Source organism: Hippocampus bargibanti, linkage group LG08 (assembly GCF_051943395.1).
Source record: "Hippocampus bargibanti isolate YZ-2025 linkage group LG08, ASM5194339v1, whole genome shotgun sequence".
NCBI lineage: Eukaryota > Metazoa > Chordata > Actinopteri > Syngnathiformes > Syngnathidae > Hippocampus > Hippocampus bargibanti.
The window spans coordinates 6,384,618-6,399,141 of NC_142741.1; the positions used below are offsets into that span (position 1 = coordinate 6,384,618).

The 14,524-nt window shown below is 37.8% G+C and overlaps 3 protein-coding genes across 5 annotated transcripts in view; all 3 read right to left on the minus strand.

Annotated features, from left to right (window-relative positions):
• Positions 1-217: 217 nt before the first annotated feature.
• Positions 218-9,578, minus strand: cyp27a1.1 (cytochrome P450, family 27, subfamily A, polypeptide 1.1). 3 transcript variants are annotated; one of them, XM_089001900.1, is made up of 9 exons: positions 8,982-9,575; positions 8,736-8,917; positions 7,307-7,506; positions 5,818-6,015; positions 3,715-3,878; positions 3,432-3,598; positions 1,033-1,114; positions 771-971; positions 218-696 (listed from the first exon to the last, which is right to left on the minus strand). In XM_089001900.1, the coding sequence occupies exons 1-9, from the start codon at positions 9,321-9,323 to the stop codon at positions 565-567; spliced, it is 1,668 nt and encodes a 555-aa protein (XP_088858026.1). In that variant the 5' UTR covers positions 9,324-9,575; the 3' UTR covers positions 218-564. The 3 variants fall into 3 exon arrangements, with proteins under 3 accessions (XP_088858026.1, XP_088858028.1, XP_088858027.1); XM_089001901.1 differs by having other exon boundaries at positions 557-696; positions 771-967; positions 8,982-9,578; XM_089001902.1 differs by lacking the exon at positions 5,818-6,015 and having other exon boundaries at positions 8,982-9,578.
• The window catches only part of akap19 (A-kinase anchoring protein 19), a 176,024-nt gene continuing 168,148 nt past the window's right edge, over positions 6,649-14,524 (minus strand). The window contains exon 3 of the mRNA XM_089001914.1: positions 6,649-6,666. The gene's annotated coding sequence lies outside the window, so the exon portion shown is untranslated. The remainder of the gene's footprint in view (positions 6,667-14,524) is intronic.
• Positions 10,082-14,369, minus strand: bcs1l (BCS1 ubiquinol-cytochrome c reductase complex chaperone). The gene is made up of 7 exons (XM_089002555.1): positions 13,898-14,369; positions 13,564-13,703; positions 13,308-13,502; positions 12,016-12,079; positions 11,774-11,946; positions 10,732-10,849; positions 10,082-10,646 (listed from the first exon to the last, which is right to left on the minus strand). Exons 1-7 carry the CDS (start codon positions 14,215-14,217, stop codon positions 10,394-10,396), a joined length of 1,263 nt encoding a protein of 420 aa, XP_088858681.1. The 5' UTR covers positions 14,218-14,369; the 3' UTR covers positions 10,082-10,393.

Here is a 14,524-nt window from a genome sequence, read left to right on the forward strand (position 1 = left end):
GTTAGAACGGACTCGTTCGCGAAAAACACATCACTCATTGAGGCAGCTCAGTGTACGAAAAAAGTTCATATGCCAAGGTAAAATTGTCATAAATTTAACGTTTGTAAACCAAAAAGTTCGTAAGCCAAGGGGTTCGTAAACCGAGGTCTCACTGTATTTTACAACATATACTGTACGGCGTACGCATATGTAATAAAAGAGCAGGTCATTTGTAAAATACTATAAAAACAAACAGTAATATGATTTATTTTCACCAATTTTGACTTCAACATTAACATTGGAACATAAAAATACCTCTCTCTGTCGGTTGCGGGGTGTGTTGGCACCTTTTTCATATCTTTGCTGCTGTGAAATGTAAATTTCTCCACTGCGAGACTAATAAAGGCTAATCCAATCCAATGTGGGCGAGGGGTGAGATAATACAAATCCCTGCAAGCATGAGTGAAAATGCCGATTTCATTTGTCTTCACGGGGTGAGGTGGAATTAATTGCTGGCGGTTTTTCTGTCCTCATTGTCTTTCCTCTACAATATTGCTGTATTTTCATCTGTTAAGTCAGTTTTTCCTAGGCTGGCTTTTCGCATCCTCTGTCCACAAAATGGAGATTGATCACTCGATCTGGAACGAGAACGGTGCGGTTGAGGCATTTGACCTCGCCGACGCTGGGGTCTGCTTTGATCTTAAATGTCCTGATAATCTGAAAAGACAAAGCACAGAATAAAGTTGTACTGGTCTTTAACCCATGAACCGCTTCATCACACAGTGACCTACTTGAAATAAAACTAGATACATCTCCAGCTCTGCAATCCTGCGACCAACGCAGCCTCGGACGCCGAAGCCAAACGGGATGGAGCCGAAAGCATTAGGCCTCTGGCGGCCGTCGCGCAGCCATCGTTCTGGCTTGAAAGCGAACGGCTGCGGGAAAGTTTCTTCATCGTGGCTGATGGCGTAGTGGCAAAACGTGAAAACTGTCTGGAAAGATATCATTTGTTGGGAGCGGTGCAGGAAATCGAAAGACGGGTGATAGACTTACATTTTTGGAAAAGTGATAGCCACCAACACAGATACTCTTTTCACTTATGACCCTTGCGTTGAAAGGGATGATTGGATACATCCTGGAAGAAAAATAAATAATACAGTGATTACAACTGGACACAAAGACCAAGTGGCCTCTCAAAGGTTTAATACCATGACCTCTAACCAGATTAGATAGCAAAGGCAAAAACAAACAAACACATACATACATACATAAATAACATAAAAATAATTAATAAACAAATACAGTGATAACTTTGCTTACAAACTTAATTGGTTCCCAGACAGAGGGTGTAAGGCGAAAAATGTGTGTCCCAAAAATTAATTTCCCATAAGAAACCATTAAAATGAGAGTAATTCGTTCCCAGGTCCACATAAAACATAATTTTCTACTTTCTAATTTTCTAAGCCTTAAAACTACACAAAATACACCTTATTTTACATATAATAAATGTGCTATGGTATTATAATTAAAGAAATAAACTCTACAGTATAATAAAGTCATTTTATTTACCTTTGTGGTGGTCGTTGATGGCTTGATGGAATGGAGTGGCCGGTTTCATCAGCATTAAACACTTGATGAGGAACGTAGCCTTCTTTTACCATCTTGAGGAATTATCCCTAGCAGGTGCTTTCTCTGCGATCATTTTACCTTGTTCCTCATCAATTGTGTTCTGTTTAGATGGGTTGATAGCTTTTTGCATTAAGTGTACAGATGGCTTGTGCGGGTTATTTGTAGAGCCTGATTGATGGGAATTTTAACCTTGCAGTCTACACTGTGCCTTTGAGCTATCAAAGCTGAAACAAGTCCAAATATCACTGTTTTCTATCCATTTTGTCACTCTCTCTGTCGTCTGCCTGTCTCTTTAATGTTTAAACCACCCTCCCCCCCTCACTGCTGCGTTCTTGACCAATCACGTGGCTTTAACCGACGACTGGGGGCGGGGAATAGAGGACCAAAACAAGCCGGCTGCCATTTTCTTTTAGAACGGGCTGTTCCCGAACAACACATCACTCATTGTGGCAGCTCCATGTGTATCCCGAAAAATACTTTGTAACCGAAAAGTTCGTAAGCCAAGGGGTTCGTAAACCGATGTATCACTGTACATAAATACATTAATGCTACAAATAGATACATAAATAAACAAACACATAAGCAGATAAATAATGAAATAGATAAATAAATGCATAAGCAAACAATAAATACAGAAGCAAATAAATGTAAATAGTTCAATATAAATAAATACATAAATACATAAATAAACACATAACCATACAAATAAATACATAAATAAACAACAATACAAATAAATACATAAAAAATCACAAATAAATAAACAAACAAATAAATTAATTAATACAGAGGTAAATAAATAATTGACAACAAATTCAAGGACATTCAGCGCCGCATATAGCGTAACCAGAATGAATGAATGAATAAATAAATAAATAAATAAATACTCATATAGATACATAAATAAATAAACACATAACCAGACAAATAAATACATAAATAAACAACCGGACAAATAAATACAAAAAAGTAATCACAAATAAATAAACAAACAAATAAATAAATGGATACAGAGGTAAATAAATAAATACCGAGGCAAATAAATATAAAGTTAAATGTCAATAAATAAATAAATAGACAAATAGAATGTATTGTGTACATATAGTATAGTGTAAATACCAAACTAAATACCTAAATAAATAAAACAGACAAATAGATACGTAAATATATAATAATAATAATAATAATAATAATAATACATTTCGTTTCAAGCGCCTTTCAAAGCTCTCAAGGACACTTTACAGTCACAGACAAGCATAGGTACTATAATAAATAAAATACAATCACAAATAGAATACAATAAATAAAATACAGTTATAAGTAGAAACAAGAGAAAAGGCCATACAGAAATATAAGTAAAATATAAGTACATAACCCGACAAATAAAAAACCACCTATTTAAAATTGCATTTTCTTGTAGCTCTCTCTCTTGTTTCTATTTATAATTGTATTTTATTTATTGCATTCTATTTCTGATTGTATTTTATTTGTGATAGTACTTATGCTTGTCTGTGACTGTAAAGAGTCCTTGAGAGCTTTGAAAGGCGCTTAAAATGTAATGTATTATTATTATTATTATTATTATTATTATTATTATTATTATTATTATATTTATGTATCTGCTTGCAACTGGAATTAATTTGGATGAACTGCCAAGATGGAGAGCACCAAGTTACAAGCCATGGGACTCCTAAAATATGCTCCCACCACAATATACACACTTACAAAAACCGCTTAGGTTTCAGACACGTGTAAAGAGCATGAAAATCAGACACCAAACAATGGGTGAGAAAGGGAAAAAAAATCCAAGGACTCGTCCATACCTTAGCGCTTCCTTGATGACGGCTTTCAAATACGGCAAGTGTGCCAAGTCGCTTGCAGACAGACTCCCATCTTCTGTTTTCAACCCGGACACTTCTCGATGGAGCTTCTCTTGGATTTGAGGGTGCTGGGAAAGCAGGTGCAAAGTCCACGTCAGAGTGTTGGAGATCTACGACACATGAAAAGAACATTTGTGACAAGCTCTTGTATTTTTTTTTAGAAATAAGAGCACTTTATAAATCACTGTGTTAGAATTAATAAATTAATTAATTTAAAAAAAATGACCGTGTCCACTCCGGCTAAGAGAAGCTCGGCTATGCTGCCGTAAACGTCTTTGGTGTCCATCTCGGCGTTTGACAGTAAGTACGTCAGGTACTCTCCCTCCACATTTTGGTTGCACTCTATGCGTCGCTGAATGTCCTCGAACTTCTTGTCAATCAGTGGTTTGGCTAAAAAAATACATACATAAAAAGACAGAGATGCGAAAGTTGTTTTTTCTTAACAGAAGCAATGTAGCTAATGTAGCTTTTCCATGACAAAATCTTTCAAAATGGAAATCAAACTTTTCAGTGTATCCTATAACAACACACGTACGTACCATATTTTCCGGTATATAAGGCGCACCCAAAGTGTGCAGGGGGAAAAAATAAAAACACTGTACATAGCGTCACAAAGTATGTAGAAAGCAGGTACCAAAATCTGTTTTAAGACTGAGCTGTACAAGTGGAAAACAATGTCTAAAGGACAACCGACGTCACTTTTTTGTTTTTTAACTGACACCAGAAAATCGTTTTATAACATCAAAAGTACCCAAAACACGCAGTATAATATTTTTAGTCAAATGCAAAACACAAATAAAAATGACTTTAAGTGTCCAAAATCTGCAAAAAAAATTGAGCTGCGAATTGGGCATTTTCAGAAAGTCCCACCCCCAGTTCGTGAAGTCACGCCAAGACGTCTTGCATTGCTAGTGAATCAAAACAATGGCTTCAGATTCGGAGAATATGTTTTCTTATAACACATCCAGTTATGAATATGATTCAAATAGTTCTGAAGAGGAAAGCATACATGTTTGCAATCGATTAAAGAATGTATTTTTGCCATTTTGAGGCAACATTGGGGGAAAATCTCTCATCCAAAAAAAGAGGCACAAAATGGCGACCTCCTGTGGCCACCTCTCTTTCCACAGGCTGATAAATTCCTTATATTGAGCTTGGAGGCCCTCTTCTGGCCTCCTGGCGGCTTTTGGGTGCAACACAAGGTCCCCAGACCAAACAGGTACAGCAAAATACATTGACGTGATGGAAGGACCGCTAAAATGCGTCTTTTTTTACGGTCAGGGGCGGTTCTTTAGTGACGTCACGTACGGACTCGTCACCAACTCAAAAACAAGACTTCTTGAATATTCAGCGCGAGTCTTAAAACGTAAAATATAGCTATATGCGGTGGAATCTTTGTAAAATACGCTCAGTAGAAGTCATTTGAAGCCATTTTACAAATTATAGACACAACTTGTCCGGAGACATCGGTTGTCCTTTAAGGGAAAAACAACCATATATAGTCCACAATTATCAAATATGCACTCTAGATATAAGAATACGCAATAATAATATAATAATAATATAATAATGTACAGTGATACCTTGGCTTATGAACTTAATTGGTTCCCAGTGTGAAAGACAAGTGTATCCGAAAAAAACATTAAAATGAGAATAATCCGTTCCCAGGTCCCCATAAAACATTCTTTACTACTTTCTAATAACGGCTCATTTGCGAATGACACATCACTCTTGAGGAAGCTCCGTGTGTATCCCGAATAAAGTTTGTATGCCAAGGTAAAATTTTCATAAATTTAATGTTCGTAAAGCGAAGTTTGTAAGCCAATGGGTTCGTAAACCGAGGTATCACTGTATATGCAACGAGGTTTATTCTACCAAAAAAAAAAACCATCGTTTGAAGGGAATTGCAATACCGTCTTTTGCCGCCAGGGGATACTCTTCCTCCATTCATTTCAATGCGGAGGGCATTTTCCCAATCATTTCTACGGAAGAAAATACCGCCTTTGTCCACCAGGGGCGCTCTCCCTAACAATTTCAATGGCCAGGCCACTTTCCTATTCATTTCTATGGAGGCGCAATACCGCCTGCGGCCGCAAGGGGTCTTCCCCATTCATTTCAATGGCCAATGCGCCTCATACATCGGAAAATACGGTACATTTTGGTAGCTTCAAACCAAAACCTGTTTTTTATAATAATAATAATAATAATAATAATAATAATAAAATATTATTTATAAGCGCCTTTTTTGCACATGTCCCGCTTTCAGAGGCTAAAATATTTTCTAACTTTCCATATCAGGCGTGGAGTTCAAGCGTGTTTGACAAATTACCAAAACTGAAGATGCCCTCCCATCCATCGATGTAACGTCCCCAGTAAGGAAGCAGATTCCGGCTCCACTTGGGTAACATCACCACGGCCAGGCTATTGGAAAACATCTTGGCGATGGCGCCGATAAACTGCTGCGTGCCTGCCGGAATGTTCTTTTCCAGGGCGCCCAGTCTGGTCTCAAACAAGATTGTGGCGATAGCTGATATGGAAAGACACAATTTTCTGTCATGGTGCTGCTGCTTGTTGCATATAAATTTTAATATTATTAATATAATAATAATATTATTATAATTATTAAAATTTGCTGCTTGCCTCGAGTGCTCACATCTCAAACTTTTAGTTGTAACTCAAGACCAGAAGTCGGCTACCTGTCACTATCTTGTGCCATTATAGTCAGTTACAGAAAAAGCACAAAAAGCTCAAAATTAGCGAGTACAGTGATACCTCGGTTTACCAAACCCATGGCTTACGAACTTTTCGGTTTACGAACGTTAAATTCAAAAAAATTTTACCTTGGCATACAAACTATTTTTCGGGATACACACGGAGCTGCCACAATGAGTGATGTGTCGTTCATGAACGAGCCCGCTCTCCTAACATGAAAATGGCAGCCGGCTGGTTTTGGTCCTGTATTCCCCGCCCCCAGTCGTCGGTTAAAGCCATGTGATTGGTCAAGAACGCAGCAGTGAAGGGAGGTGAGAGAGAGAGAGAGAGAGAGAGAGAGAGAGAGAGAGAGAGAGAGAGAGAGAGAGAGAGAGAGAGAGAGAGAGAGAGAGAGAGAGAGAGAGAGAGAGAGAGAGAGAGAGAGAGAGAGAGAGAGAGAGAGAAATTTGATAGAAAACAGTGAAATCTGGACTCGTTTCAATTTTGATAGTTCAAAGGCAAAGTGTTGCAGTCTACAAAGTGTAGACTGCAAGGTTAAAATAAAGCTATCAACCCAGCTAAACAGAACACAATTGATGAGGAACGAGGTCAAATTATCGCAGAGAAAGCACCTACTAGGGATCATTCCTCAAGATGGTGAAAGAAGAAGGCTACGTTCCTCATCAACTGTTTAATGCTGATGAAAGCGTCCACTCCATTCCATCAAGCCATCAACGACCATCACAAAGGTAAATAAAACGACTTTATTATACAGTACAGATTATTTCTTTAATTATAATACAAGAGCACATTTATTATACATAAAATAAGATATATTTTGTGTAGTTTTAAGGCTTAGAAAACTACAAAGTAGAAAATTATGTTTTATGGGGACCTGGGAACGGATTATTCTCATTTTAATGGTTTCCTATGGGAAATTAATTTTTGGGATACACACTTTTCTACTTTCACACTCTGTCTGGGAACCAATTAAGTTCATAAGCCAAGGTATCACTGTATTTCAGTTTGTTCAGGATCGGTTATACAGAAAAAAACTGGCAAAACCACTAATAGTGCAGCTCCAAGTTCACGCACATAAAAACAAAACTAATAAAAACAGCATTTACCTTCAAGTGAAAAATGATAGAACTCATGAGCCAAATTCATCACCAAATCTCCGCTGGGGCTGCAGCGGCGCACGTAGCAGAGCCTGACCATGAAGTCGGCAACCACGGCGTTGAGAATGCCGCAATATTGCGCCGAATCTTTGGGAAGCATCATGCGCTTGTTCAAGGCCATCCTCAGCTTGTACCAGCTCTCCCCTTCTCTTGAAAAACAAAAATGACCGCAACCCCCCCGGCCCCTGCAGTTAGGTCAACGGTTGATAAATGAACAAACGAATGAACAAATATATGAATAAATAAATACATAAATTGATAAATAACTAACTAAATAAATAAAGCAAACGAATAAATAGATACACAAATAAATAAATAGTACATTAATAGATAAATGAATGAACAAATAAATAAATACACAAATAAATACCTACATCAATAAATCAATCAACAAAAATAAATAAATACATAAACACACAGATAAATAAATAAAATGATACACAAATAAATGAATAAATAAATACACATTTGAAAAAAGAAATACACAAAAAATACAGCAGTAAGTAAATAAATAAACAAATAATACACGAATAGATGAATGAATGAATGAATAAATAAATACACAAATAAATACAAAAGTACATAAATAAATAGAAATAAACAATTATATAAAAATAAATACATACAAAATAAACACACAGAGAAATAAATAAACAGATACACACAGAGAAATAAATAAACAATACACACATACATACATAAATAAATAAATAAATAAATAAATAAATAAATAAATAAATAAATAAATAAATAAATAAATAAATAAATAAATAAAAATAAATAAATAATTACATTAAAAATACACACAGAAATAAACACACAGATGAATAAATAAATAAATAAATGAATAAATAAATACAAGAATAAATGAATGAATGGATGAATAAATAAATAAATAAATAAATACATAAATAAATAAATTAACAAATAAATAATTACATAAAAAATAAATACATACATACAGAAATAAACACAGATAAATAGATACACAAACAAATAAACAAATATAAATATAAATAAATAAAAACACCAACATGTAAATAAATACATAAATAAATACGTAAATAAACAAATGAATGGATGAATAAATACATATATAAATAAACAAGTAAACAAACACATAAATAGAAATACCCAAATAAATGCATACATAAACAAACAAACAAATAAATAAATACATAAATAAATAAATAAATAAATAAATAAATAACTTAGCCCCACTGAAGAAATTGTCCCTAGTTCGAAGTGGGTCAATATATGCCCCCGATATGAATATTGAAAAAGAACTTGATAGCATTTAATCCAATTTTTTGTCCACATTACTTGCATACTCTAGCGATAGAAACAGAACGGAAAACTGTCGTAGGCGCTTACTTACACCGTAAAAGGTCCGTAGCCGAATCCTTTCATATCCCGATAATCCTTCCAGAAGGACATGTCTCCTCTGCAAGGAAACTTTTCTTCGTTCCTCAAGACTTGTTCCAGCAGCTTGGGGCTGGCCAGGGACACGTTCTTCATGGCGTTTCTGTAGATGGGTCCATAGAGCTGCTTCTCGTACAGCTGATGAGCAAATAAGACCAATGTCGGGGTGTCATGAGGAAAAAGAACATCTAAAGAAAGTTACCTGAAGTTCATGCGCACGGCTGTAGAAGCCCTGAAAGACCATCCGGTAGATCAGCTCCAAAACGCTGACGCACGGGAGATCTTTCATCGTCAGAGGCTTTTCCACAGCATCCGAGTCTGAGGACGTACTCCTCGAACCCCTGCAGAGAGTTGCAACCGCGGCCACCGGGTTCCTCTGGAACAGGCGCGCGGCAGCCATGATGGGGAGAAAATAGCTTTGCGGTCGCTCAGGAGTTTCGATTACATCGAAGAGCTCGAAAGAGGAGGGGCCATTGCACTGCGAGTTGTCAGCCCAGTCAACAAATGGCAGGCAGAGTCTGGGTTGTATCAGGAACAAATGCATATTTCATCACTGTCCAACCACGCCGCCATTTTTCTGTACGGCTGACAATAATCATTCTGAATTCAAATTAGACTTACAAGTGAATTCTTAAAAGTGAAATGGACAGCGGATAATTGGATATTGTTTTTTTTTTTAATGAGCACAGAGAGAAAAAGAAAACGTACACGTCTGGTGAAGACTCTCCGTGCTTGCATTAGCAACCCAGGCTAAAATCAGTTTGTCGCTGACATGGCCCACGATTGAAGTAAAAGTAAAAGTAAAAGTAAAAGTAAAAGTAAAAGTAAACGTAAAAGTAAAAGTAAAAGTAAAAGTAAAAGTAAAAGTAAAAGTAAAAGTAAAAGTAAAAGTAAAAGTTAAAACTGAAAAAATAAAAATAAAAATAAAAAAATTAACAAAAAATAAAATAAAAATACAAAAATATATATTAAAAAAATAAAATTAATAAAATTAAAAATAATTAAAAAAAAAATATATATATATATAAAATGAATAATATAAATATATATAATATATATATATAAATAAATATATATAAAAAAACAAAAAAAACAAAAAATAAAAATAAAAAAAAAAAAAAAAAAAAAAAAAAAAAAAGAAAAATATATATATATATATATATATATATAAATATATATATATATATATAAAAATACAAATACAAATACAAATAAAAATAAAAATAAAAATAAAAATAAAAATAAAAATAAAAATAAAAATAACACTGACAATAAAAATAAAATAAATAACATAAAAATAACAAAATAAAATAAATGGTCATAAATTGGATTGGATTAGCATTTATTAGTCTCGCAGTGGAGAAATTTATAAGGAAATTATAAGGGGAAGAAACATCAGTGCGGTAAATTCCTTTTCCGTCTTCGAGTGACAAAATGTAAAAAATTAATTCTCCAGCCCCATCATTCCGGGTTGAGTGAACGCTGGCGCGTGTGGCTGCCGCTGCTCACCCGCAGATAAAATATCCTGTGACTGTAAAGTTGCCTTGGGAGTTTTGAAAGGCGCTTATAAATGAAATGTATTATTATTATTATTTATTATTATTATTATTATTATTATTCCTTCATTTGGGTGACATTTTCTATTGATCCACCAGGGTCCATTTTGTGCAGCAGAAAGTGTCCTTGAACCTGAGCAGCGCTGATCTCCGCGCGGGCCGTCAGCGCCGAAGTCGCAAAACGTTCGCCCTGCGAGGTGGCCTGATCCGGATAAAAACGTCCGAACATCTGGCTGAGCTGCCAGTGGGTACAATGGCCGATATACTGCTTGAGATCCACGCGCCCTGGCCGGATCAGCGCGGAATCTAACCTGTGCGCGTGCAAAGAAATTGACTTGGTGTGAAATGATGTTTGCATTTGTGCATCGCGTTTTTGTTTTTTTTCTCCAAAAGTACCTGTCAATGTAGTTTGTTGTCATAAATACAATTCTGGCTTCGGATGAAGCCACTCCGTCCAGAGAGTTCAGTAAGCCGCTGAAAGTCAGCCTCCCCATTCCCTGGTAAGCTAAAGGATCTGTAGCAGAGGTGTCAAAATCAAGGCCCCGGGGGCAAATCTGGCCCGCAAAATCATTTTAATCGGCCCGCAAAAGCAAATCAAACTTGTGAAATTTAAATCTCATCTATTGAGCTAGCTAACGAGCGAGCTATCTATCTAGCAAGCTAGCTATCAAGCTAGCGAGCGAACTAGCTAGCTTTCTTTTAATTCATTAGCTGGCTAATCCCTTACATCACAGGTGTCAAATTCAAGGCCAAATATGACCCGCCACATCATTTTCTTCGCCCCATAAAAGCACATCAAACTTGTGAAATTCAAAGCTTATCTATTGAGATATCTAGCGAGCGAGCTATTGAGCGAGCTATTGAGCGAATTATTGAGCGAGCGAGCTATCGAATGAGATATATAACGAGCGAGCTATCTAGTGAGCGAGCTATCTAGTGAGCGAGCTATCTAGTGAGCGAGCTATCTAGCAAGCTATCTAGCGAGAGAGCTATTGAGCTAGCGAGCTATTGAGCGAGCTATCTAGACACCTATCTAGCAAGCTATTGAGCGAGCTATCTAGCGAGCTATGTAGCCAGCTATCTAGCAGGCAAGCTAATGAACTAGCTATCTAGTGAGCAAGCTAATGAGTGAGCTATTGAGCGAGCTATTGAGCAAGCTATCGAGCGAACAAGCTAGCTTTCTTTAGATTCAGCTAGCTGGCTAATCCCTTACTAGTTATTCATCAATTTGTTGTGCACTCTGGACGCAATATGTGGAGCGAATGAAACATTCTAATGGCTTCCCTAAATTCATAACGACCCCCAAGAGTAAACCGTAATGACAATATGGCGGGCGGCAAAAAAACAAGACTGACACCCCTGATCTATTGTATGTATTCTGTCACTCACCTTGCCTAAAAGTGAATTACGGAAAACGTTTTACATGAGAGGGACTTACTCTCTGTTGGAAGCAGCTCTCGGCTAACAAAGGCGGCGTCCACGTCTTCTAACAGGATAATACTTTGCTGGGGGGCCACACTCAACAGGTGATTGAGACGATCATCTGAGAGCGAGCGGTCACTCAGACTCATCAAACAAATGCTGTAGCCCAGCTCGCCGGCAAGAGCCGTACTGAAATACAAACGGCTATGTTAGCGACAAAGATGGTTTGCTACAATTAAAAATGTGAAGAAAACTAACATAAAGCTGCTTTTCCCACATCCTGGGGGTCCATACAACAGGTAGCCTCGCCTGTACGGGATGCCTGAAGGGAAAATGAATACATTGATACCTCAGTTTAACGAACGCTTTAGCTCACGAACTTTTCGCCTTACGAACATTAAATTCGCGAGAATATAATCTTGGCAGACGAACCAAACCACACAGCGCGACGGTGGCTGGCGGACTAGTTTTCGTCACCATCTTTCTTTGAGTGCAGACATGGTTTGTTATCGAGGATAGTTTTGCTATTATCGGATCGAAAAAGACCCCACCACAGGCTAGTGTTAAGCCAAAGAGGACACAAAAGAAAACTATGGTCGAGCAGAAGAAGGAGATCATCGAAAAACAGCAACGAGGTGTGCGTTTTTGTGACTTAGCGTCCCAGTACCAGGATGCTAAGTCGACCATTGCTACGTGTGGCTAAGGGTATTTCTGTGTTGTCTAAGCAACATTTCAGGCAATAGAAGAGGTTGAAAAACTTCTGTTGATTTGGATTAACAAAAAGCAGCTAAGAGGGGACAGTGTGTGAAGGTTTGTTATCGAGGATAGTTTTGCTATTATCGGATCGAAAAAGACCCCACCACAGGCTAGTGTTAAGCCAAAGAGGACACAAAAGAAAACTATGGTCGAGCAGAAGAAGGAGATCATCGAAAAACAGCAACGAGGTGTGCGTTTTTGTGACTTAGCGTCCCAGTACCAGGATGCTAAGTCGACCATTGCTACGTGTGGCTAAGGGTATTTCTGTGTTGTCTAAGCAACATTTCAGGCAATAGAAGAGGTTGAAAAACTTCTGTTGATTTGGATTAACAAAAAGCAGCTAAGAGGGGACAGTGTGTGAAGGTATTATCGCAGAGAAAGCACGGCAACTTCACTCTGATATAATCAAGAGGCAAGAGGCAACATCAACGACCATCAGAAAGGTAAATAAAACGACTTTATGACACAGTACAGTTTATTTCTTTAATTACAATACAATAGCACATCTATTATACGTGATATAAGGTATATTTTGTGTAGTTTTTAGGCTTATTTTGTGGAAAATTATATTTTATGGGGACCTGGGAACGGATTATTCTCATTTTAATGGTTTCTTATGGGAAATAAATGTTTGGCAGATGAACGTTTCGCCTGACACACACTTTCTGGGAACCAATTAAGTTCGTGAGTTGAGGTATCACTGTACACTGCGTATGTCATGTCCATCCAGTTTTGTGAGGCTCAATGAAACTGGTGTCAAGGGGAACTTTAAAAAAAGATTATGAATGACTTACCGCGATCCGTGTACCACTTGGGGTTCCCAATAAACTCTTTGACGTCATCCACGATCCTTTCGGCCACTCCCGCCTCCAACACCACGGAGCTCAGGGGTCTGCGTCGCCGCGGAAAGCCAAAGGGCCGCCATTCGGCACCCATGGCCGTGTACATCACCGTACGTCCTTCTTCCTGCTTCAGCGCCAACTCCCTGGCTGGGGAAGCGAAGGAAGCCTCGCTGAATATGCAATTTGAAAGTACAACGCCGGTGCTTACCTTCTTGTAAAATATTGAAGAAGACCTTTCGGTCTCGGCCCAATGCTGTGAATGTGACGGACTCCCACGGGGTGCCCGTGTGCATGTCAATCATCTGTTTTTCTCTGGTCCTCTCAACTCTGATCCACTTGCGGCCATACCTTTTGAACACAACAGAAAACAGGAAGTTTCTATAAAATAATATTTTTTTAAAGCAAATAGTGTTTCAAATGAAAAAACAAGGCGCCATTTGTCAGGATGTAAATTTCTTTAGCGGTTTTATTCATTTTACAAGTTTAATTTGATGTTTTCGTATGATCATTAGGAGCATGGGAAACGTATGAGTGTTGCTGACCAGATGATGTGATTCCCCGGACTGGGATGGAAGTCGAACTGGGTTTGAACGCGTCCGCTTTCGTGCGCCATGTAGGACGTCTCCACGCTGAGATGTTGGGTTCGGTTCGCGTGCTTGGTGATCCAACTCAGGAGCCAGTGGTAGCTCTTGTCCTTGCTGGGGACCTCCAGTGTGATCATGTAATGCCTGCGGAAAAACACCATCCCCACCTGGGCTCCTTTCCTGGCCAACGCCAAGGCGGTTCCGACGCCCACTAGTCCAAAGCCAGCCCCGAAGTACGGGTTGTCCTTTAGACTGTCCAGAATGTCTGACAGGGGCATGTTGTATTTTTGAACACAATTAGTCCCTCACGGCCATTGCTTTACGCCAGCAGAATGTAGGCTTCTTCTTGTCCAGCAAGATGTTTTCAATTCACATAATTACAAACATGATTACAAAAGTCTTTCACTCATCGGAATCTATCGTCGAAGTATCAAGGCAAAAACGGAAGTGACGCAATTTCGCTCATTGTGCTCGTTTTGTAATTTCTGGGTTATAAAGCCATTGCTGAGGCGGATGCTTTATATTTTTGTACGCTCTGTATTGTCCAGAAATTGTGTCTTTCTTACGCACATAAGCAATAATAAA